The sequence below is a fragment of the Mobula birostris genome, chromosome 6, assembly GCF_030028105.1.
Source record: "Mobula birostris isolate sMobBir1 chromosome 6, sMobBir1.hap1, whole genome shotgun sequence".
NCBI lineage: Eukaryota > Metazoa > Chordata > Chondrichthyes > Myliobatiformes > Myliobatidae > Mobula > Mobula birostris.
In genome coordinates this window covers 88,778,168-88,803,493 of record NC_092375.1, presented here as the reverse complement: position 1 = coordinate 88,803,493, position 25,326 = coordinate 88,778,168, and the positions used below count along the sequence as shown (strand labels likewise).

Below are 25,326 nucleotides of genomic sequence, written 5' to 3'. Positions count from 1 at the left end.
CCACATTAAATTACCCAGGATTTTGTGCCCGTTTATTTCCTATCCACCCAGAACTGAAGACCTTATGAATACAGTGCTTTCAACACTCTGCTAATGTTGTCAATATTGGATGACCAGCTTTATGTTAACCCAATAAACCAATGTTAACTGTAACCTACGCAAATGTAAAGGTACTTCACCCGTTTCTGCCATGTTATAACAAATATCATCTTTCCCTGGAGATGTCTGACCAGCACCGTTAATAGCACACTTAATCTCAGACAATGTAAATTCAACTTCCAAGCCGGAACTGGAATATGCTCTTTCCTTGGCAATCTGAGGATTGTTTGCCAAAACTGTTCCTCTGTAAAACCTCTCTTCGTTACATAAATGGGATGAACAATGTACACTGACATATGCTTTTGTGAATTAATCTGCTTTTTCAGTCATTAACTGCAACTTTCTCCCCACCATACAAAACTGGTAATGCATTAAGTTTTCTAAGTCCGCCCATTTTCTGTATCATAGTCATAGTAATACTTCATTGATCCCAGGGGAAATTGTTTTTTGTTACAGTTGCACCATAAATAATTAAATAGTAATACGTAAATTATGCCAGGAAATAAGTCCAGGACCAGCCTATTGGCTCAGGGTGTCTGACCCTCCAAGGGAGGAGTTGTAAAGTTTGATGGCCACGGGCAGGAATGACTTCCTATGACGCTCAGTGTTGCATCTCGGTGGAATGAGTCTCTGGCTGAATGTACTTCTGTGCCCACCCAGTACATTATGCAGTGGATGGGAGACATTGACCAAGATTGCCCTAGCTGGATCTCTCTCTCAATACTATCTCAGTATGTCCTCCAATATACTTTCTTTGCCCTTCTCACTACTTTTCTAACGATAGCTTGTGCTATTTTATGTTGATTGAAAGATGAACAGGTGTAACACTCTCGATCTTTCCTCAAGCTTTATTCTGCTCCTTCACAGCTCTTTTACATACATCCGCCCACCAGGAGCATCTCTCCTTCGATTACCTCCCAACGATCTGGGAATTGATTCGTTAGCTACCGAGTTGAGAGCAGAGCACAAGGTATAACTCGACATCCTCCAAAACCAAATAATCAGGAAATCTACTTTCACACAATTCAGCAAATACATCCCAATTTGCCTTTTTGAAATTCCATTTGGGTATATGAGAACATTTCCCCTGATACTCATCTATTCCCATTGTACAGATAATGGGGAAATGATCACTCCCCACTGTTGTATCATTACACACTTTCCAGTTTCACACCCTCACTATGTTCTCAGATACCAGAGTAAGGTCCATAGCCAAAACAGTGTTAAATAGATTTATCCATGTACTCCTACCATCATTCAAGCACACCAAACAGTTTTCTTCCAGGAAGTCTTCCACCGCTGTTCCGTTCACATTTGATTCACTACAATCTCATAGTACTGAGTATTAAAATCCCCAAACCATATACTGTAACCGCACTTTTCCCATTTCCACCCACTTTCCAACGTATCAGGTGTTAACCTTTTACAGGGGTGATAAAATTTATTAACTGTATTTTACTACTCTTTCCCCAAATTGCAGCCACAATTGACTCATAAACAACCCACATCGGGAGGTGAATCACGTACTTTCTACTTTAAGCGAGGCGCACGTATCATGTGTTGCGTTATGACGTGTCAATTCACTTATTTTCACATTAACCCGTAATGAATTATTTAAACAAACACAGAATGTTTAATCAACAACATATTTACAAGATCACTGGCATATTAAATACATAATCCAGGCCACGCTCTCTGCTCACTGCTAACATCAGGAACCTCGGGACCCACACCAGCAGGTTCAGGACCAGTTATTACCCCTCCTGAACCAGAGGGGATAACTTCACTCGCCCCCTCGCTGAACTGTTCTCACAACCTATGGATTCATTTCCCAGGACTCTTCATCTCATGCTCTCGATATTTATTGCTTATTTATTTAGTCTTATTATTTGTTTTTCCTTTTGTATTTGCACACTGTTCGTCCGTTCCCTTAGGTGCAGTCTTCAACTGATTTTATTGTGTTTCTTGATGTATGCCCGCAAATAAATGAATCTCAGAATTGTACATGGTGACATTTATGTACTTTAATAACAAGCTACTTTGAACTCTGACCCCCGCAGAAGTCCATCCCACGATGGGAGGAGCCGCGCCCTAAAACCTGTCCCCACCGGCTGATGGGAGGGGCTTTGGTCCGGAAGCTGCTTGGTGTGTACGCCGCTAAGACTGTACGTATACGAGCATCGGGTCGCAGACTCCGACTCTTACCGCCCTCTGAACCTGCAAGATCGGGAGCCGGGACTCCGTAGAGTCGAGCTGGTGAGTGGGGGCGCTGGGGACAGCAGGAGACTCTGGCTCAGTGCGCGGAATGTGGGGGGGAACAGTTGGCCCTTGTCTCTCTGGGGCGCCCACCTCACCTTTACTCAATGTTACTGCGTGAAGCGTGTAATGAAGAGGGACACATTCTGGGCTCTTAATACCTAATGCTCCGACCTTCCTGCCCCGAATCAACGTCATTGGCAAATTTAGGAAAATCTGCCTAAAGTGGAAGAAAGTTAAAACTGGAGATGTCCTGGGACTGCAGAAGTGCTAGAGATGGCGTTTGGCTCCCTTTAGTTTGGTTGAGACACTACTGGAGGAAACTTGTTTTTTAATCTGCCCCAGTGCTTAAGGAAGTCTTTCTTGTAGCCTAGCAGACCAGCTATGAGTGGTTTGAAAAAAACTCTGCCTTCATGGTCTAGTTCCACTTGCTTATTTTATCCATTCTCTAGAACTTGGATTTAAGTTGTCTTCAGATCTACTAGTTGGGAACTGTCCCGATGATATAGGTACAGCTTGCACAATATGTAGGAGGAAGCTTCAGTTCATGCTATAATGGATCCCAAGAGTAGGAATTTGTAGAATGCCTATAAGATCCCTTCTTAGAGCAGCTTGTGGTTGAGCCACTACAGAAAAGGCAATTCTGGATTAGGTGTTGTGTAATGAACCAGATTTGATTTGGGAGCTTAAGGAAAAGTAGCCCTTAGTGATCATAATATAGCAGAATTCACCCTGCAGTTTGAGAAGGTGAAGCTAAAATCAAATATATCAGTATTAGAGTGGAGTAAAGGGAATTACAGAGGCATGAGAGAGGAGCTGGCCAAAATTGATTGGAAGGGAACACTAGCAGGGATGACAGCAGAAGAGTGATGGCTAGAGTTTCTTGGAGTAATTTGAAAGGAGCGCAATAGATAATCAATGTCATTGCCAAACATAGGGGAAATCTTGCCTGACTAATCTGTTGGAATTCATTTAGGAAATAACAGACAGGATAGACAATGGAGAGTTGGTAGATGTTGTTTACATGGATTTTCAGAAGGTGTTTAGCAAGGTGCTTCACATGAGGGTGCTGAACAAGAACAGAACCTGTGGTATTATTGAAAATGTACTAGCATGGATAGACTGACTGGCAGGAGGCAAAGACTGAGAATAAAGGGAGCCTTTTTTGATTGGCTGTCAGTGATGGATGGTGTTCCACGGGAGTTGTTGTTGGAACTGCTCTTTACATTATATGTCAATGATTTAGATGACATAATTGATGTCTTCATATCTAAATTTCCACACGATACAAATAGGTGGAGGGGCAGGTAGTGTTGAGGAAGCAGGGAGTCTGCAGAAGGACTTCGACAGTTTAGGAAAATGGGCAAAGAAGTGGCAGATGGAATATAGTGTAGGGAAGTGTATGGTCATGCACTTTGGTAGAAGGAATAACGATGTAGTCTGTTTTCCAGTGAGTCAGAACTCAGTTGCATAAAGACACTTGGGAGTTCTCCTGCGGGATCCCCCAAAGGTTAACTTGCTACTTGAGTTAGTGATAAGGAAGGCAAATACAATGTTAGCATTCATTTTCAAAAGAATAAAATACAAAATCTATTATGTAATGCTGAGTCTTTGAGACACTGGTCAAACCACACGTGGATTTTTGAGAGGAGTTCTGGGTCCCTTGTCTAAGAAAGAATGTGCTGGCATTGGAGAGGGTATAGAGGAGGGTCACGAGAATTATCCCAGGAATGAAAGGGTTAACGTATGAGGCTCTTGGCCTTTACTCGTTGGAGTTTAGAAGAACAAGGATGCGTCTCATTGAAGCCCTTTTGAATGTTGGAAGGCCTAGGTAGAGTGGATGTGGAGAGGATGTTTGCTGAGGCCCATTAGAAGGACATCCCATTAGAACAGAGATGAAGAAGAACTTATCTAGTCAGGGAGGGTTGTGAGTTTGTGGAATTCATTACCACAGACAGCTGTTGAGGCCAAGTCACTGGGTGTATTTAAAGCAGAAGTTGATCTGTTCCTGATTAGTAAGGGTGTCAAAGGTTATGGGGAGAAGGTAGTAGAATGGAGCTGAGAGGGAAATTGGATCAGCCATGATGAAATGGAGCAGACGCGATGGGCCAAATGGCCTAATTCTGCTCCTATGCCCTACAGTCTTATAATGTTTTAAACACAAGAAGAGCTTCCTGATTTAATGGTTAAAGAATGGTTTACTCTGGCATTCCTCCATTGAGGGATTTGGATCTGATTGAAGTCAACGTCATAGGTAGGCTGGTGCAAAGCGGAAACATTTCCCTCTTGAGGAACATCTTTTTGTTTATCTTTCTTTTATCAGGTCACTAACGCCCGTCTTGGACTGGGAAAGGACGTAGGAAACAGGAGTGGGAGGAGGTTGTTTAGAGCTGTGGCCCTGCTCCACCATTCAGATCAATCGTACTCCGTTCCCATATTTCTCCATATTGCTCAATCCCTTTCGCATTGGGGTCGATTGGTTTATTCACAGTGCAGAGCCACACCACTGCCAACTCACCAGTTCAACCCTTGCCTAATGACGGGACAACTTACAACGACCAATTAGCCTACCAGCTGGTACATCTTTAGGCTGTGGGAGGAAACCAGAGCCCCCAGAGGAAGCCCACAGACTTCACGGTGAGCACGTACAAACTCCTTGCAAGTGATGTTGGAATTGAACTCTGACGCCCCAAGCTGGGATACCATTCCGCTAAACACTATATTAATGTAGATGAGGCTTAGATTTCAGGTAAATGAGGGATGAGATTTGAATGAAGAGAGGATGCAAGCTAGTGTATAAATCTCTAAAAGCTAGTAGGCAGGTCCAACCAGTAGTCATGGGGCAAATGGCATATTGGCCTTTATTGCAAAGGAGTTGGAGTTTACAAGTCAGGAAGTTTTGTTACAGTTGTACAAGGTGTTTGTGAGGCCATGCCTGGAATACAGTCACTGTTTTTGGTTTCCTTACCTAAGAAAGGATATGGAGGCAGTCCAAAGGAGATTCATCAGGCCAATTCCTGGGATAAGAGAGTTGCACTACCAAGAGAGGCTAAGCAGCCTGTAATTTTGGAGTTCTGTAGAATGAGCAGTTGACCTTTTGGGCCAAGCCCTTCATCAGGATTGGAAAGAAAGGAGGCAGAAGCCAGAATAAGGTGGTGGGTGCAGGAGAAAGAGTACAAGCTGGTAGATGATGGGTGAAACCAGGTGAAGGGGGAAGGTGGGTGAGAAGGGGAATAAAGTGAGAAGCTGGGATAGGTTGAAAAGGATTGGAGAGGAAAATGGACAGTGGGAGAGAGGGGCATCAGAGGGAGTCCTGATGAAGGGTCGACTGTTTATTTCCCTCCATAGTTACTACCTGACTCCACCATTTTGTGTGTGTTATTTTGGTTCTACGTACAGCTTGATTACAAACCTGCCTCTGGGACTTGGGCTGGTGTGTACTTTCTGCCCTAACTGGGCATTGTTCCACTGGAGGAAAAGTCACCATCTCGCCCCTCATCAGCATTGCATTCTTTTAGCGGTGATTTAATCTGCTGCTCTCTGTTGCTTGAAATTGGAAACAGTTTTCCCGAAAGAATAGAGTAACCCCATTTACAATATGCCGCGGTTTCGCTGGGCCTGCATATTAATTGTGATTCATTCAGCAAACGGTGGAATTTAAGATTGTGTTCTTCCTCCCCTCTTGCCTAGGCTCCTGGCCTTTTGAAGAAGTGGCTTATAACACCTGTTGTGGCACTTGGCCAGGATGGTAGATGTGGTGCTGGTTGACTTCTCTGACGTTCCCTATGATTGCCTTCGCAAGTGGTTCTATCAAGCAGTGGGAGTAATGAGCGAGCACGGTCTGTCGTCACGGACACAGGTGTTCTTGGTATCCAGCCAGAAGGATCTGAATATTGCAGACACTGACATCAGGGGCTGCTTGTGCCAATTCACAAGGGAGGTGGCCGTGCCAAAGAGAAGCCTAGAGGTCTTGGTAGAAAGCAGCTTCGCTGCCATCCTGTACTCTATCAAGCGGAAGATTGATCAAGAGAGTCTTGGTATCATTAAGGCCGTCGTGTCTGCTGAGAGGAAAAGCACACTGGAACTTTATATTGAGCAGCTTTTTACCATGGTTTACAAATTTTCATTTGAGACGTTTGTGATGGACGGCAAAGGAGAGGTAAAATTGCAGTTGCCTGCTCCTTCCATTGGGGAGCACACTCTCGCCCGTCAGCAAGCTAATGCCATCAGGAGGGACATCGGGAAGTTCATGGCCCAGCTGGAAGGAACCATGGGGCCACTTGTGGTTCTCAAGTCTCTGCTGATATCAGGTATGCTTTATAATAAAAACAAGGTGTTGGAACGGAATTACTGAGACATGTTTCAGTGCCAGGTGATGGTGTGTTCTTGTCATGTGGCAGATTTCCTGGACCATCGGATGCTTTTGCCACTCACACACCAATGTGCATTTAATTCACTTCTTCTAAATGTTACAAACTGATACGACACATTTTCCAGTGAACCCAGTAAATTTAGAGAGAATGGGGAAACAAGGCCCCTGTGAATGTGTAGGGAGTGTGGGAACTGGAAGCCCACTTAGTAAACCAGTTACTAAACCAGTAAGATTTCCAAATCGGTAGAAAGCTACTCTCATTTGGATAAGCAGGGCAGTACTGTGAGGATCATGTTTTTTGATTTCTCAAGTGTCTTCAATACCATACAGCCCTCATTGCAGGGGGAGAAGCTCCATTCAATACAGATTGGCACATCCATTGTATCCTGGATAATGAACTACCTGACTGGCAGACCACAGTTTGTGCAACTTCAGAGCTGTGTGTCAGACATGGCTATAAGCAGCACTGGGGACTGTATCGGCTCCCTTCCTGTTTACCCTGTATACCTCGGACTTTAGACACAACACTGAGTCATGTCATCTGCAGAAATTCCCTGGTGACTCAGCAATAGTTGGGTGTATAAAGGGAGGACGGGAGGACGAATACAGGGCTCTGGTGGAGGACTTTGTCAAATGGTGCAAGCTGAATCAGCTGCAGCTCAACATCAGTAAGACAAAGGAGATGGTGATGGACTTTAGGAAGGCCAAGCCTGCACTGCTCCTTGTTACTATTGATGGTGAGGGCGTGAATGTAGTGAAGACCTACAGGTACCTGGGGGTGCACCTGGCTGACAGACTTGAGTGGAGCACCAACACAGAGACTGTGTACAAGAAGGGCCAGAGTTGCCTCTACTTCTTGAGCAGACTGCGGTCCTTTGGAGTAGGCAGGCCTCTCCTTCACACGTTCTACCAGTCTGTTGCCCCCAGTACAATCTTCTATGCGGTGGTGTGCTAGGGCATCTGTATCAGTTGCATATAGTGGAGTTGAGATCCTGACAACACGAAGTGATGCTAAGGGGAGCCTTCCGTTCTGAGATTGGTTTCGCATGTACTGTGACACCCACAGGTCTGGCATTGCAGGAAATAGATTTTCCATGTTGTTACACATGGATGTTGTAGAACCAGTGGCTATTGCACTGGTGATGAATGGCGTACAAAATTAGGCTTGTCTGTGAACCCAGTCAGATACCCTTTAAAACTGATGGCTATCTGACAACCTGGAGCCTTTATTTAGGTGATGCTAGATGGTTGGTTGCCATTGATCTAGTCACAGATGGGGGGTATTGGGATATACCTGCGGGCTAGTCTGAGAGGGCAAACTGTGGGCAGGGGAGTACGTGACTTCCCTCATCAGCCCTGGGGGTCTGACAGGTTTATAAACTGATGCTCCAGCATTTGACAAGCTGGTGAGATGTCTGGGGCTGCTTGTCTTCAGGGCACGGAGTCTTCGTCAACCCATGAGGGAGGATCCCAGCAGGCACATCAGCCATTCTCCAAAAACCTTTGGGAAGGTGGGAGTGAGATGCTGTGGTGTTTCAGGCACAGAATGCTGATGAGGAGCAAGGTCCAAGTTGTAGACCTAGTGACAGTGAGGGGCTGGTGATATATTCCCAAGTCAGAATGGAGGGAAGCTGTAGATGCTGGTGTTTCCGAAGCCCTGCGGTTGTTGTCGAGGTTATGGGTTTGGGAGGCGCTGTTGGAGTGTCCTGCGCAAGTATTTTGTAGCTGGTTCACTGAGCACTGGTGCTAGAGGGGATGAGTGGATAGGGTGTCGGTCACATGGGCTGGATGACCTTGAGCTTCTTGAGTGTTATCGGAGCTGTACTCATCCAGGCACGTTCCGTTGCACTCCCGATTCGTGCCTTGTCGATGAAATTGCAAGCCAGAATCAACAAGTAAAAGTATTATTACGGCGGGCTGTGCTAGCCAGACTGTTTCCATTGCAAATCAGTAAGTGCTGGCAGAATTATTCTTATTACTCCCCATTATGCCACTGGCATTTAGGGCAGCAACCAAGCTCTCTATCTCTGGCAGTGTTCAGGGCTTCCTTCATCATGTCAGTAGCCTCCTCTCAATTTTCACTACTGTCAGTGGTGCACGTCCTGGGTGGAGTTTCAGGAATACCGTCGCACTCAGATATAGAAAGATTCTTCATTGCTGTTTCAGTATCAGTTTTATTTTATTAGTCAAGATTGTTAGCTCTGAGCTGCACCCCCAAACTAGAGGACTGGTGGACCACTCTGAGTCTGACCTCTACCCTTTGACCTGTTTGTCATGGGTGACCCTACCAAGAGCCAAAGCATAAAGCCCTGACTTCAGCCAACATAGCTCTCTGGGTCATTGAGGCACGCAAGCCTCCAAACCACGACAAGGTTGTGGTCCTCTTGAAGGAAGTGCAGGTAGAATGCAGCTTATAAATATCAGAGTGGCAGTGGGAAGCAAGATCGATTTATCTCAATTCCCCTTCTGAGCCTTATACATATGAGGTATTGAAACAAATGCTTTTAGATGTTATTTATTGAATTGTGATTAATTTTGTCTTCTAAAGTAATAGTGGTGAGTAAATTACAAACCTTGGTTCATATTTCATTTGTCTTGAACAATGATCAAGGCTCAGTACTGTTAAAGCAGCCCCATGTTCCCAGACTGGTAAAGAAGCAAACTTTCCTAATTGCAGAAGTGAGCAGAGATCTCATGGTGATGCATGACAATGAAATGAGAAATGGGGGCCCCAGTCCGTTTAGCTCATTACTCTGTTCCAGTTGATCTACAGGTCCTGGCCGGATCAAGGCCTTAACTGCACTTTCCTGCCTGCTCCCTTAACTCATCCATACTCCAAGAACTCATCTCCGCTTTGCCTCCCACAATTCCAGAACATTACTGGCCTTAGAAAAGAAATTCCTCATCATTCCCAGCTTATCCTGAGACCCCACCTCCTTGTTCTAGATTCCTGGCCTGGGGAATTATCCTCTGAGTGCCCACCCTCTCAATAAATTCCAGCAGCGCCTGCCAAATCCAACTCCCATGCACAAGAAAACTAAAAACCCTGTCAGGATTTAATGTTTTTCAATGAGCGGTTTGATTATTATTTGCATTATTCATGCAGCACGTGATTGGGTAGTGCCAGTTCTGCTGAGATTTCGGGGTCTACTTCAGTTTTCAAGTATAAATTAGAGTTTGGATAGCCCATTCAGTCTCTTGAACCTGCTCCATCATTCAAGGAAGTCACTGCTGATCTGATTGTGACCTCAGCACCTCGTTTGATGTTCTCTGGTAATTTTTCATCTCCTCACCTTAAATTATTCAAGGACTTTTTATCCTCAACTCTTTAGGGAAGGGAGTTCCAAAGACTAATGATCTGAGAGAGAAGGTTTCACGTCAAGTGTCTTAAGTTGGCAGCCCTTTATTTTTAAACAGTGACCCTTGTTCTGGTCTTCCCAGGAAATGAAGCATCCTCTCTATAGCCACGCTGTCAGCACCCCTCAAGGTGTTGGGTGTTTCGATGAAGTTGCCTCTCGATCTTGAAACGTGCTGCAGAAAAATAGCATTGGTTTAGGAAGGTGCTTCACCACCAGCTTCTCAGCAGCATTTAGACGTGGGCAATAGACCCTGGCCTTGAAGCCCAGATCCTGAAAAGTGATCAAATAAATGAGCAAATGTGGAGATCATCCTGGCTGCTTGTGACATTTTCCCATGCCACCACAAGCAATGAGTGTCTCTTATTTCATCTCTCCTATTCTCATCACTCAGACACCCCAACATTGCTTCCAGTTGGAGCAGTAATTCATCTGTTCTTAAGACCATAATATATAAAAGAAGAAATTAGCCATTCGGCCCATCTGATCTGCTCCACAATTCAGTCATGGCTGATTTGTTTTCTTTTCTCGAGCCCATTTGCCCACTTTCTCCCCATAAAACTTTACCCCCACCCAATCAAGAACCGCTCAATCCCTGTTAAATATGCTGAATGACTTGAGCTCCACAGCCCTCTATGGCAATGAATTCCACAGATCGACCTCCATCTGGGACATCTCTTTATTCTGATGCTGTACTCTCTGATCCTAGACTCTCCTACTAATGGAAGCATTCCTTCCAGTCTATTCAGGCCTTTTAGTATCTGAAGGTTTCAGTGAAATACCTCCTCATCTTTCTGACTCCATCGAGTACAGGGCCAGAGCCATCAAATATTCTTCATACCTTCCCTCTTTCATTCCTTGGATTGTTCTTGTGACCCTTTTCAGGGCCAGCACATCTTTCTGTTGATCTGGTGACCAAAATAATGGCATTTTTTTCCAATTTACTATACTGAGCTCAATTTCACAATGTGATCTCCTCTACTTTGGAGCAGAAAACACAGATTGGGTGTGACGGTTTTCCAGAACACCTACATTCAATCTGTGAGGGTGATCTTTTCAGTTGCCTGTTCCTTTAATTCTCCATCCCAATCCCACTCTAATCTGTGCCTTTGGTCTTCTGTAGTGAGCATTGAGAAACAGCACTGCGCGGTTACTTGGACAACCGTGGTCAACACCAGGTCACAGATATTCCCTTTGTTCTCTCCACTGCTCTCCTTTCTTGTCCTTCCCCCATTCCAGTTCTGAAGAAGGGTGATAGACTGCTTCTCCCTCCACATGCACTACCTGACCTGCTGCGTGCTTACAGAACTTCCAGTTGTATTTTTTTACATCCTGTGTTCTCTTGTTTTACCAACCTTGTGAACAGGCAAACTTAACATCATTTCCTTCATCCAGGTCACATGCATAAACCATGATAAGGTGAGGCCCTGGAACTAATCCCTGTGACATTCATTGCATTTTGCCAATGAGCTAAAGCTCTATGTTTGTCCCTGTTGGCCAGCCAATCATTTCTTCATGCCATTGTTTCTTCCTACACCACAAGCATTTATCTTCCACAGTCATATTTTGACAAGGCACCATATCTTTCACTTAATTTTACTAAAGAGGTATGAATAGGGGCTGGTCACTCAATGTCTTATCCTGCCCTGCTACCCAGTATGCTCATGAATAACCTGTGCTGGGCTTCACTCCCCTTCCACAGCAGAGGAAGTATCCTCCTTCATATCTCCCCTGGCAAATCTGAGCATTTTCAAAGTGTTCTTCTAAATTCCACAGATATAAAACATCACCTGATCGATCTCTCCAGAAAGTTCAGTTCATTGTCAGATATCCGTAGGAAGACAATCTCAGGGTTGTATACTGCATACATAATTTGATAATAAATGTACTTTGATCCTTTGAGATGCTTGTGTGCACAAGTGAAATGAAAACCTTGCAGCGGCATCAGATGAGCAGCATTCACTGGAAAAAAATCTTAAATAGTATTTTTTACAAGAGTATTGTTGAGTCTATCATTGGGTCGAAAGATGGAGCTGTCATTTCAGGAAACAGGAATTTTCTTTGCACTCCCCACCTGGGGTGTAGAGACCCCTCGGTTAATGGTAGGGGTCTGTGGCATAAAAATGGTTGGAAACCCCTGGTCTACAGAACAGTAGGTACAGAAGGTCCTTTAGGTACAGAAAACACAATTACACAATATTGTAGATGTGATCTCATGATTGCAGTCAGATTTTCTTTAGTCCTCCACTCAAACCCTCTTGCAGTGAAGGCTAACATACTGTTTGCCCTCCTGATTGCTTGTTATACTTGCAGCTTAACTGTTTCTAATGTTCAGTTGCAGAGATGATAGCAGAGTTAGTATAGACTGTACATGCCATCCGTCAGGAGCCATAGAGGGCTGAGGCTCTGCGACTATAAATACTAGGCATTTCAGAATCCAGCTTCACCCTAACGTTTTTCACTTGAGAGTAATGATAAGGTTCAGGTATGTATTACAAGCCATCCCTGGGTTACAAATGGGTTCCATTTTCACAACTGTCCTTGAGCCACAAAGTACATACGATCACTTGAAACAGTAACCCTACCTCCACACTACTGTAATGAATGGTATTGATGACTGCCTGCTAATAGCATTTATTTAGTGTCTTCCTTTGCCTGGTTGCCATGTACAGAATCAGGATAACCCACTTTCAAAGGCTGGTTTCATTGGGCTTGAGTTAACAGAGGATATTACATTTGTTTCGTAGAATATCAGTACACAAGTATCAGTGGAAGTGATAGCTTGTCAATTTCCAAAGCAGCTGTCTGAAGTGGCTTCCTGCCATGAAACTGGCAGGCTGTAATCTTAAGAGACAGCAGTCTCTCTTTACTGTGGAGAGGTTACGTGTCAACAGGTTTTCTTTCCTAAGACTGGCTCTCATTTCAGTTTGTATGAGCTTAATTGTGTGTGCAGAGTGTTTATAAGAGAGGTGTTTGTAACCTGGCATTTTGTTTCCAAAAGTATTTTTTTAATTAAACAGATTTATTTCTACATGGCTTCACCACCCGAAATGGTGGCATATCTTACTTACCGGGCATGAGCTCCTTAAACCTCTTCAGCAGCTTGAAGCGAAGGGACCCAGTGGCTGTGGTAAATGAAAATATCCAGCGCTTGGCCCAGAATGCAGGCTTTAATGCACAGACCTTCTACCTCGCCAAGGTAAGATATTTACCTTTACCTTCCTGGGCTGCTAATCAATGTGCTGTCTTAGTACTCGTGTAAACAGGGGTGAAAAACTAGTGTTAACAGATGAGCATTTCAACTAGTTTTCCTCTTTATAGAGTCAGACATCAGCGAAACAGCCCTTCAGTTCATCGTCTACCATTTACACTCATCCCCACATGCCCAACAACTCCCCCCAGATTTTTCCACTCAGTAGGGGCCATTTACAGCGACCTATTAACCACATGTCTTTGGCTTGAGGGGGGAAATTGGAGAGCCCGGGTGGAATGCCACACAGTCACAGTCACGCAGACAGCAGTGAAGGTTGAGATTTAACCTGGCTCACTGGAGATTTGAGGCAGCTATCCAGGACACTCGGTCACGGAGTACAGCCAGTGTGGTGATGGATCAACTTTTGTTCCCTTGGGGAAATCGGGGGACTGTGCGAGGAAGTAGACAAGATAGAGGATCACCATTGAAGAGTGGATCAGTTGTGAGGAATAAAATACCCCCCCGCCCCCATTTCTATTTTGTGTGTCTTCAGTCTCCACCAGAACTCGCTGCCCGGAAGGATAGTGAAGACAGAAACCCTTGCTGCATTTTAAACACAGTTACAACAGACTGGAAACAGGGAAGTGGAAACAACCCATCAGCATGTTCGGCATGGGCCGAGAGGCCTCACCGATATAAGCTAGAACAAGGATAATGCGCTTCTTGCTGGAAGTTGAGCAGCATCGTACCTCTGGAACACCCGAACACTTGATGAAAATGTTACCAGACACGTTGTGTGTGCATTATGGCGTGTAAGAAGTTAGGGCCGGTGACTGAAACCTTATTCAAAGCGATAGGTGTCTTCAAGATGAGGGTGCAGGTGGCCCAAGGCAAGACCAACAAGTCAGCTCTGGGACCCTTTATTGCACCTACTTTAGTCCCAATAAATCAAATATAACAGATCCCATGAGGTAAAAAAAAATCTAGTAGGTTGATTAATGTGAAGGCAGATCAATTTTATCAAAGCAATAACAAAGCCCAAGTAAGCCAGACGCAGCTCTGTATTGATATTTCCTGCAATACGTTAGAGTTCCTATTATCAGCAGTGCACTGCATACGTGTTTGGGAAATGGTGAGTTGTTTTCTGTGGTTACGTTTGTCTGTGAATGCCCCGGTACAGGTGAGCCATGGCAACACCATCTGGACCATTGGGAAGAGTGAACCCCAAAGCTACGATGGAATTGTGACCAACCGGAAAGGCATCACCATAGCAGCGCCAGGAGCAGACTGCATCCCTCTCCTGTTTGCAGATCCCGTCCAACAAGTGTGCGGAGCCGCGCACGCAGGTAATGTTAGACCTGTTTCCCATTTATTTCCGGATGGATCACTCGTCCCTCAACCCTGCTCTACCATTAACACGGATATGATTGTAACCCGACTGGTTTGCACCCCGCGCCCAACCCAGTGACTCCTTTCTCCACCAGAATTTCTCAAGGCGTATGACTGATAGGATTATAACCTCAGCCTTTCTCCCCTCTGCCCCTGACTAGAAACGTGATGGGGAGTCTATGACACGGTGCTGTGACAACAACCTTGTCGTGGCCCAACCATGTAGAGGCCATGATCAGGAAAGCTCAGCAGAACCTCTGCTACCTCAGGAGGCTAAATAAATTTGATGTGGTCCCTTTGACTCACAAAAATTTCTCTAGCTGCTCCACAAAAAACATCCTGTCGAGATGCATCACAGTTTGGTATGGCAACTACTCTGCTCAAATCAACACAGGAACTGTAGAGAGTGGTGACGTAGCCAGCGCATCAGGAAGGCTAAGCTCCTCCCCATGGACTCTTATCTACACGTTTCACTGCTTTGGTAACGCAGCTGATATAAGCAACGACCCCACCTACCACCCTTCCACCCTCCCCCCCCCCCCCTCACATTGGGCCACTTGGCTCAAGGACAGCTTCTATCTCATTGTTGTAAGACTATCAAACACTCCCCTAGTATGATAAGATGGACTGATGATCTCTCAATCTACCTCGTTGTGACCTTGCACTATTGTGTACAGACACTGCACCGATTCTAAAACTCTCACTTTATTCTATTTGTTATTTTTCCTTGCTCAGTTGAAATATGATCTGTATGGACGGCATGGAACGAAAAGTTTTTAGTATGTGTGACAATCATAAACCAGTGTAAAATGTCCCAAGATCCTTCCAACACCCTTTCAGAGAGTTCCAGAGAGCCTCGTTCTCAAGACAAAAAAACTGCTTCAACTTTGTAAAAGAGCAAGCCCTTGTTCTTAGTCAGGAACCTCTAGATCTATATTCTCGCACAAGAGGAAACATCCTCTCTACATCCATCCTTTGAAAACCCCTGAGGATCCCTTCTCTTCTAATGACTGTCGATAGAAGCTTAGCCTGTCTTGACTTTTCCCCATTCCAGGTATTCTGATAAACTGGGAACTGCTTTAAATGCAGTAACATCCTTCCTTGGATAGGGAGATCAACACTGGACACAGTACTCCAGACGTGGTCTTGCAGCAGCTCTACAGCTGTAGTGAATGATAACTTTGTTAGGTTTTCTAATTGCTGTATCTAATTTGATCCGGACATCTGATCCCTCTATATTTTAGAGCTTGGCATTTTTTCATTTTTTATCTTTCCTGTTAAAATGGATGATTTAAATTTCCCCCCCAAGTGATGCTCCATTCTTGCTTTACTTTTCGTCGGTTCTAGCGGCAGGTGCTGGCTGAACAGCTCAAGGTTCGCACAGTGCCATTCCCCCCCACCCCACCTTTCTAATGGCCCTCCCTGAGGATTCACTAAGTTGGATTATTGAGAGTCACTGAGCAGTTGTTATACTTAATGGAAAGTAAGCCCAATTGTTGCATTATTGCTTTCTTGGAGGGAGGAGAGCGGAAGTGGTGGTCCCTGTTAAAATAGTTTCACCTGATAGTTTGTTGAAAAAGCTGTTAAAGTGTGTGGCACAGGAGAGGGCATTTGGCCGATTGTGTACATGCCAGCGGGTTACTCCCACTTCCTGGTTCAAAGTCAAGTAAGTTGAATTTATTGTCATGCATGCAAGCGTAAGTATGCACAGGTGCAATAGAAATCACACCTGCAGCAACATCATGTCATCATCTTGGCAGCATTCTCAAGAAAAACATAAATTAAACAAAAATTGTAAACAATTTTTGCAAGAAGGAACATGGGTATAACAAAGCTATTTTGGTGATTTAAGTCATGAAAACATACAGGCTGTAATTAGGCCTTTTGAGCCACCTGTCCATATTAATTGTGCCCAGCAAGCCAGTTCCATTTGCCTGTGATTGGCCAATATTCCCTCAAACCTTTCCTAACCGCATCCCCGTGCAGTGCCTTTTAAATGTTGTTAAGGAACCTGGCTGGACCACTGGCAGCTAATTCCATTTACGCCAACAGGCTCAATAAACTGATTAGAAAGGCTGGCTGTGTGATAGGAGTCAAACTGGACACACTGGAGGCTGTGGTAGAACAAAGCACCGGACAGAAAACCCTGGCAAATCTGGAAAATGTTTCTCACTCTCTGTATACCGCCTTGGCTAAACAGAGGAGCACTTTTTGTAATAGACTAAGACAACTACACTGCTCCAAAGAGCACTGTATGAGGTCATTCTTACCCCCAACCATTAGCCTTTATAATGAATCAACCTACAGCTGGGGAAGTGATGACCCCTCCTGTTAGACTGAAGTAACTTATTTTTTATTCCTTCTTACTTGTCTTTTAATATTTGTATATCTGTGCACTTGTAATGCTACCGTGGCACTGTAATTTCCTTTGGGATTAATAACGTAACCAACCAACCAACTTCCCTCCCTCCCTCAAACTATAGATTTTCCCTGGGGTAAATACAATGTACTTTCACCCTATCTATGCCCGTCATGATTCTAAACATCTCCATGAAGTTATCTTGGGTGGTCGGTTGGAGATGCATCTCTTCCAAAGGAGGTGTGAGGCACTCTGCTAGCCTGCAGGTCACCCTGAGGCAAGGTGTGGCACCTGCGTAGCCCCTCCCAGCCCCCTGATCAGGACCATGGTGGATGGTCGTATGAGCAGCTGGTGCATACCACAGGTCCTGGTGATGTGACCACTGACACCAGGCGGACAACCTCTGGAAAGTACTGATAATGGCTGGCATCACCCATCTTGTAAAGACACTGCCCAGAAGAAGATAATGGCAAACCACTTCTGTAGAAAAATTTGCCAAGAACAATCATAGTCACAGACACAGCACATGAAGATAATAAAGATATCCCTCAGTCTACTTTTCAAGGAATAAAGCCCTAACCTGCCCAGCCTCCCTCTGTAAGTCAGGCTCATGAATCCTGGCAACATCTTCCTAAATCTTCTCTATACTCTCCCCTGTTTAATAATATCTTTTCTGTAACACGGTGACCTAAACTAAACACGATACTGCAGGTGCTGTCTCAGCAGCGTCTGTACAAATGCTGCAAATCGCCCCCGCTCTTCAACTCAGTGGAGTAGATCATTGTTTGGAATGTGCGGAGCATTTCTGCCTTCAGACAGCAGACTGAGTTCAGTGGAATGAGTCAGCAAAGCAGTGTGCAATGCACCGACTAGTGCCTTCCCAGTTGGGAATGAGTGTCCAGGGAGGTTTATGCATCAGGATGCCATTGCGTCTCTACCATCCTCCCCCCCCCCCCCCCCCCACTTTAGTTTGTACCTCACTGGAGCATGCAGCCAACTTCTTGGCATTCCTCTGTCTGACACTGATGAACATAATGAAACCCCAAACTCTGTTGAACTGATTCTAGGAATAAAACTTCCCGAAATCTGTAGGATGACTCCTGTTCTTCGGGGTTTATTTTTCAAAGCAGGTTTGCAGGAAGGTACAAAACTTGCATAGAAACACGACCTCTGGCCCAACTGGTCCATGTTGACCAAGATTCCCACCTGAGCTGATCCCATTTGGTCCGTGTCCCTGTACCCTTTCTCATCATCCACCTGTCCGAGTGCCCTGTAAATGGATCTGCCTCAGCCAGTCCCTATGGCAGCTCGTCCCACATGTTGACTATCCTCTTGGTGAAAGAGTTGATCTCGGGCTCCAGTTCAATCTCTCCTCTCACTAAATCTGAGTCTTCGAATTTTAGATTCCCCAAATGCGGGAAAAAGACTACTTACAGTACATTCACCCTGTCTCTGTCCCTCATGATTTTATTCATCTCTCTAAAACGGGTTCCTACCCTGGGGTCCATGGCATTAAAAAGGTTGGGAACTCGTGCTCCAAGGTCACTTCTCATTCCCCTTTAGTACGATGAGAAAAGTTCCAACTTGCCCTCTCTCTCCCCATACAACTCAAATCCTGCGTCTCAAGTGCTGGCAGAAACCTTGCACATCCCGTCTGCGCTCTTTCCAGCTCAATGTCATCTTTCCTGGAGCAAGGTGACCAAAGCTGAACATAATCTTTCCAATATTCCAAAAGGGTTCTGTTCTCCCTCCACCATGGCCATCCCTCCTTCCCCTATCGGACAGACAGGGCTTTGTTCCCGGTTCTTTGCTCCTCCAGTCACTCCTTCCACTATCGCCTGGTCCCTCCTCGGACACTCTCCCCACCCCTCTCAGCAACACCAACCCTACCCTCCACTCACCCAACTCCAAGTATCACACTCCCTCCCCCTGCCCCACCTAATGAGATTCTACATTACTGAACTCTACTGTGTTCACTGTCTCTCCCCCACCCCAGGATGGAAGGGCACGCTGGCAAGGATTGCCACGGCGATGGTCGACACGATGGTAGCTGAGTTTGGGAGCAGTGTGAAGGACGTGTCGGTGGTGATGGGCCCCTCCGTGGGGCCGTGCTGCTTCACGCTTCATCAGGAGGCCGCCCAAGATTTTGCAGCCATCGACCCTCGGTGTGTGGAGGAGCCCGGTGCATCCCGGCCACACGTTGACCTCAGGCAAGCCACCAGGTGAGTGTAGAGCATTCAGTGTTGTTCAGGTGCAGTCGTGTCAGTGCAACACATCTGACATTTTCCAGACAGAATCCTACAACACAGAAGCAGGTGCTTTGACCCATCAAGTGTGTGCTGGCCTTCAACTGCCCATTTGTAAAAATACTTCTTCTTTTCATCAGTTCTGTCCCCAGGTTCCACCTCTCACTTAAACACACGAGGGGCAATTTACCCAACAACCCACATGTCTTGGGGAAACTGGAGCAACTGGAGAGACCAGCAGGGTCACAGGAGAGTGTGAACCCCACGCTGACCGCGCCCGGGATCGGGGTCTTGGGGAGACTGTGTGAACCCCACGCTGACTGCGCCAGGGATCGGGGTCTTGGGGAGACTGTGTGAACCCCACGCTGAGCGCACCGGGGATCGGGGTCTTGGGGAGACTGTGTGAACCCCACGCTGACCGCGCCCGGGATCGGGGTCTTGGGGAGACTGTGTGAACCCCACGCTGACTGCGCCAGGGATCGGGGTCGCGGGGAGACTGTGTGAACCCCACGCTGACTGCGCCAGGGATCGGGGTCGCGGGGAGACTGTGTGAACCCCACGCTGATCGCATCGGGGTCGCGGGGAGACTGTGAACCCCACGCTGATCGCGCCGGGGATCGGGGTCGCAGGGAGACTGTGTGAACCCCACGCTGACCGCGCCGGGGATCGGGGTCGCGGGGAGACGGCGGGAGCCCCTCGCCGACTGGGCCGGGGATCGGGGTCGCGGGGAGACGGCGGGAGCCCCACGCTGACCGTGCTGGGGATCTTAGTTGAACCGGGATCTCTCATGGTCTGAGTCAGTGGCTGTATTTACTACACCTCGCTGCCACCCCATTACAGATTTATCGTTGATACATAAAGCACAATGCTTCCCTTCTCCGTCTCAAGGGTCTTGCTGGAACGTGCAGGGATTCTGCCAGAAAACATTGGTGACGACTCAGCGGGCAGCAGGGACAGGAAGACAACACTTTGTACTGTCTGCCATCCTGACTTGTTCTTCTCATACATTCGAGATGGAAACAACTTTGGAACTCAGATTGGTTTTATCTCTGTCAGAGGCCATCTGTAATGCATACAGGTAACTGGATTCATTTGTTTCATATGCACGGAGGATGAAACGTGTATCACTGCAGTGTCGGATAGGCTTCTTGGCCCTCGGTGTCCGTGCTAACCATGGTGCACTTTGAGCAGTTATCTGCACATTGTCTATGCCCCTCCATTCCCTGTCTGTCTATGTTTCTGTCTAAATACCTCTCGGGCATTGCTATCATATCTGCAGAGCTATCTGTGCACCTCATAATTTTACAAACTTCATTCAGTTGATCTCTCAGTCTCCAGCAATCTGGAGAAGCAAGTCCAATCTATCCTCTCCTTGTAGCAAATTCTCTCTATTCTCCCCAACATTCTGGGGAACTGTTTATGCACCCTCTTGTCCTTTCTTTAACACAGTAAACAAAAATGCATACAATACTCCAGGTGTGGCTTAACTAAAGCTTTATACAACTGCAGTATGACTTGCCAACTTTTATACTCAACACTGACCAGTGAAGGAAACGACGCCTTGCGTCGTCTTTACATCCTATCTCTTTGTGTGGCCACGTTCAGGGAGCAATGGATGTGAAGCCCAAGACTCCTCTGTGCATCATTTCTACAAAGGAACCTACCATTTGGAACTTTGCTCTTCCAAAATACCTTTCAACCTTCCAAGTAAACCTTCAAAAGCGCAACCCTGTCGCACATTCTCAGATTAAACTTGCTTGTATTTCCACGTGATCTATATCTTGCTGAGTCGTTCTCAACCTCCTTCGGTGTACGTGACCCCATCAGTTTTGTATCATCTGCAGACTTGCTAATCAGCCCAGCTGTATTTTCATCCAAGTCATTTCTAATTATCACAACAAACAGAGGTCCCAGCACAGATCTAGATATGAGTAGATCCTGTACCTAAAGCTCTCAATAATTTCCCCACCACTCACTGGCATATAACTTCCTGATTTGTTCCTATTTCCCTTAAATCTAGGAACAACATTGGCTACTCCGGGACTTCACGTGTGGCTGAAGAGGGTGCGGAGATCTCAGTTCTGAATGATGTCTCGAGCAAGGTCTGAACGTATTGCCCTGGAGAAGGTGGTGATGAGCTCCCGTCTGGAAGGTGCTCCCACCCTGGTGTTGGGAAGGAGTTCCAGGATTTAGGCTCGGTGACAATGAACAAACGGCAATTTATTGTTTGTCCAAGTGAGTTGATGGTGTTCCCCTGCACCTACTGCCCTTGCCTTTGGTGGTAAAGGTCGTGGGTTTGGGAGATGCTATTGGCAGAACCTGGGGGAGTAAGTGTAGTGCATTTTGCAGGTAGCTTGCTCTGAAACTCCTGTGTGCTGTAGATGGAGGGAATAAATGGGTAGAGTATGGGGTGTCAATTAAGTGGGCTGCTTTGCCTGTATGAGTGTTGTTGGAACTCTGTCCATTCAGGCTGGTGTAGAGTTCCATCACACTCCTGACTTCTGTCACGTAGATGGCTTTGAGTGGTAGGGGCGAGTCACTCACTGCAGGATACTTGACCTCTGACCTGCTCTTATTGCTATGTTAAACGTAATTGGTCCAGTTGAGTTCCTAGACATTTGATGTCCAGGGCCTTGATGGTAATTGCAAGAATGGTTTGACACTCATGTTGATTGTCATGGCCAAAAGTGACAGTGAAGATTTGTTTTTCAGAAGCTAATCTGCCAAGTTGACAACTGTGCCACGCTACTACAGACGATTGTATTCAACCAACACATCGTACCTAGTCTTTCATCGTCCTTCCCCAGGAACTGCCTTCAGCTGTTGTTAATGGACTTTAAAAATCGTGTTTATAAAACACATTCAGGATGTTTGCACAGGTGTTAATATTATAGAAGAACATTTTTTTTACAGTTTGAGTATTTTTGGTTAGTGACCATTGCTGTCACACATGCCTGATCATCCTTCCCCATTAAAATGAGCACATTCACTCGTACCATCTTGTGTCTCATTCCCACCCTTCTCCGTGAGAGATTGCTCGAGACCCGGCTAAAATAGGAGCTCACATCCTGGTGATGCACTCTGCCATCACTACCTACAGGCTTACTGAGATTCCGCTGGGTGGTGGCTCACCCGATCAGAATAACGTTGCCATGGGCGACACCATAAGGTGGATTTTTGATTGTATTATAGGTGAGTATTGTATGTACTAATGGTTACAGGGTGTGAGGGCTTCAATCAAGGAGGTTTAGTCTAACAGCAGAGAACGAATTGGAATTGTTTTGTTATTGTCACATGTACAGTACTGTACAGTACGTGTAGCTAGGGTGCCTAAGACTTTTGCACAGTGCTGTATTAGTCAATGTGGAGGGGAGAGCCAGTTTGTAAATCTGGTGGAGCAAAGGATGTTGGGGATGGCAAGGGTGGAGCGCCACGGGAGGGGTGTGGGGCACGTGGCAGAGGAGTACCTGGGGTGTGGGTGGGTAGGTGATCCAGCCCTGAGACACCAGGTGAGGTCATTTGATTCCAATCAATTAGTTTATTGATCATTACAGAATGTCTCTCTGGTGCTTCCTGCTCCCCTCCCTCTCTCAGTCCATCTTATTGTACAAAATGTCCGTACAGTAATCATAGACCCATATCAGAATTGGGTTTATCACATTTATTTGTTTTTTGCTACATCAATTTAGTGCAATACATAAAAAAGTCTTCGGCACTCTAGATATATACGTGACAAAGATTTTTGCAAGTACTGTACCAAGATTCAGTGAACAGCTTGTCTTTACTGTTCAGTCAATCATGTCATGTATACAGATCAAATCCGTACATGGAGCACTGAGATAAAACTATCATTGCACAATAAAGCATAACAACTACAGTTACAGTGCAGTGCTTGTAGACGAAAAGGTGCAGAGCCCTGATGAGTTAGATCGTGATGTCGAGTGTCCATCTTATTGTACAAAATGTCCGTCCAGTAATCATAGTAGCGGGATAGAAGCTGTCCTTGAGACTGGTGTTATGTATGTGTTCTGAGGCTTTGTTATCTTCTGCCTGACGGGAGGGTGGAAAAGAGAGAATGTCCGAAGTCTTTGATTACCTTGGCTGCTTTACCGAGACAGCGAGAAGTGTGCAGAGTCCACAGAAGACATGCTGAGCTTGTGGTCTTGGACAGAACTGTTGCCGTACCAAGCTGTATTGCAATCTGGATAGGATTCTTTCTATGACATATTGATGAATGTTGGTGAGGGTCAAAGGGGGTAGCCGAATTTCTTTAGCCTCCTGAGGAAGTAGAGCTGCTGGTGCATTCTCTTGGCATCACATCAACGTGGTTGGATGAGAACAGGCTCTTGGTGATGCTCACTCCTAGGATCTTGAAGCTGTCAGCCCTCTCCACTTCAGCACCATTGATACCGGGGCACGTGCACCTCACCCTGAGGTCAGCGAACAGCTCTTTTGTTGACATAGAGGGAACGGTTGTTGTCATGACACCAGGTCACTAAGCACTCTCCTTCCTGTACCCTTTGTTATTTGTGACTCTGTGGTGTCAATGACAAATTTGTAGATGCAGAACATCTTCATAGCCGTGCCCAGCCAGGTCTGTGGGCTGGTTTCCTCAGCAAGCTCCTCAGTGTTGTACTCACTCCTGGAGCTCCAGATCTTGCACCCCTTCACCGTTCAACGACTGTAACAGTGTCTGACTCTGTGTCAATGTCAGGAGTGAATTATCATTGGACATCACTATAATGAGATGGTACACACAGGTGAGATTCTTGCTGTGATCCTGGATGTTGCTGACATGATTTGTGACATAAACCAAAAGGCTGTTCCGAGCAGAACTGGACCTCCTCAGATAGGACCCACTTCAGTCTCCTTCACGCTCACTGGTCTGGTGACCTTAACTCTCCAGCTCAGTCCAAATTGCTTTTCTTTTCCTCAACTCATTGCTCCACTCTGAGTTAGGCTGTGTTAGACGCAGTCATGTGGGGAAATGATGATACATTGAGAGCTCTGTTAGAGAATGGTGCAGTATTAAAATGGTGGCCAGTCAATTACTCTGATGATCTGGCCAATGTTAACTCCACAGTAAATACTGTACTGCCCAACCAACTAGTTATTGGACATGTGGAGTACAACACCGGGCAATTTGAGACTCTGTCCACATAACACATCAGCCATCATTCCTCTCTGATTAAGTCTAACTAGTTTTGACTAATTAAGCAGTCTCATTAAGTTGTAAAACAGTATTCCTTGCTGAGGGACTGAACTGCTTGACCAAGGAGTCCTTTCCAGAATGGGAAGATCTGCCACAGTGTTGGTCGGCATCTTTAATACCTTTCTATCAATCAGGACTGCAGTGTGAAAGGATTTGCACCTCTGCTTCTTGTGGAACAGGTGCGATAAGCGGGAAGGGTACCAGCCAAATTCAATTCTGCATCGAGCTCCAATGTTCTGAGTTCCCCTCTCTAATTGTTCCAGGAAGTGCCATTCTGGTGTGAACTTGAGATGAAGCTCGGAACTGAAAGCACAGGAGACTGCAGATGTTGGAATTTGAAGCAATGAAAGGAGCGTTCAAAGGATAGGAAGAGATTGGTGGGAGAGGGGGTATCAAGGTAGTCGTGGCATGAGGGGCAGGAACAGTGGCCCTATCAGGGCAGGCCTGTTTGTGGATCTTGAGAATGAGAGAGCAGTCAAGATGAAATGGGCGTCAACTCCCTGGTTCCCTCTGTAGGTGATGCCCGACCTGCTGAGTTCCTTCAGCAACTTGATCTTTCTCATGAAGATAAAGGAAGATAATGAATGGTAGGATGAAGGAACCATGAGTGACAAGTGAGGTGGAGAATCTAGTCAGGTGGAAGAAGGCAGCATACATGAGGTTTAGGAAGCAAGGATCAGATGGGTCTATTGAGGAATATAGGGAAGCAAGAAAGGAGCTTACGAAGGTGCTAAGAAGAGCAAGAAGGGGGCATGAGAAGGCCTTGGCGAGTAGGGTAAAGGAAAACCCCAAGGCATTTTTCAATTATGTGAAGAAAAAAAGGATGACAGGAGTGAAGGTAGGA

The 25,326-nt window shown here is 45.9% G+C and overlaps 1 protein-coding gene and 1 long non-coding RNA gene across 4 annotated transcripts in view; one reads left to right on the top strand and one right to left on the bottom strand.

Annotated features, from left to right (window-relative positions):
- The first annotated feature begins 2,154 nt into the window (after positions 1–2,154).
- Positions 2,155–23,340, top strand: lacc1 (laccase (multicopper oxidoreductase) domain containing 1). 3 transcript variants are annotated; one of them, XR_011886368.1, is made up of 9 exons: positions 2,156–2,355; positions 4,679–4,992; positions 6,046–6,665; positions 13,104–13,282; positions 14,457–14,622; positions 19,021–19,246; positions 20,159–20,348; positions 21,291–21,505; positions 21,983–23,340. XR_011886368.1 is itself a non-coding variant. In XM_072260820.1 (8 exons), exons 3-7 carry the CDS (start codon positions 6,101–6,103, stop codon positions 20,337–20,339), a joined length of 1,317 nt encoding a protein of 438 aa, XP_072116921.1. In that variant the 5' UTR covers positions 2,156–2,355; positions 4,679–4,992; positions 6,046–6,100; the 3' UTR covers positions 20,340–20,348; positions 21,291–23,332. The 3 variants fall into 3 exon arrangements, 2 of the variants coding, with proteins under 2 accessions (XP_072116922.1, XP_072116921.1); XM_072260820.1 differs by having other exon boundaries at positions 21,291–23,332; XM_072260821.1 differs by lacking the exon at positions 4,679–4,992 and having other exon boundaries at positions 2,155–2,355; positions 21,291–23,332.
- Positions 22,924–25,326, bottom strand: part of LOC140199186 (uncharacterized) — a 56,291-nt gene continuing 53,888 nt past the window's right edge. The window contains exon 5 of the long non-coding RNA XR_011886369.1: positions 22,924–24,277. This is a non-coding gene — a long non-coding RNA (uncharacterized lncRNA). The remainder of the gene's footprint in view (positions 24,278–25,326) is intronic.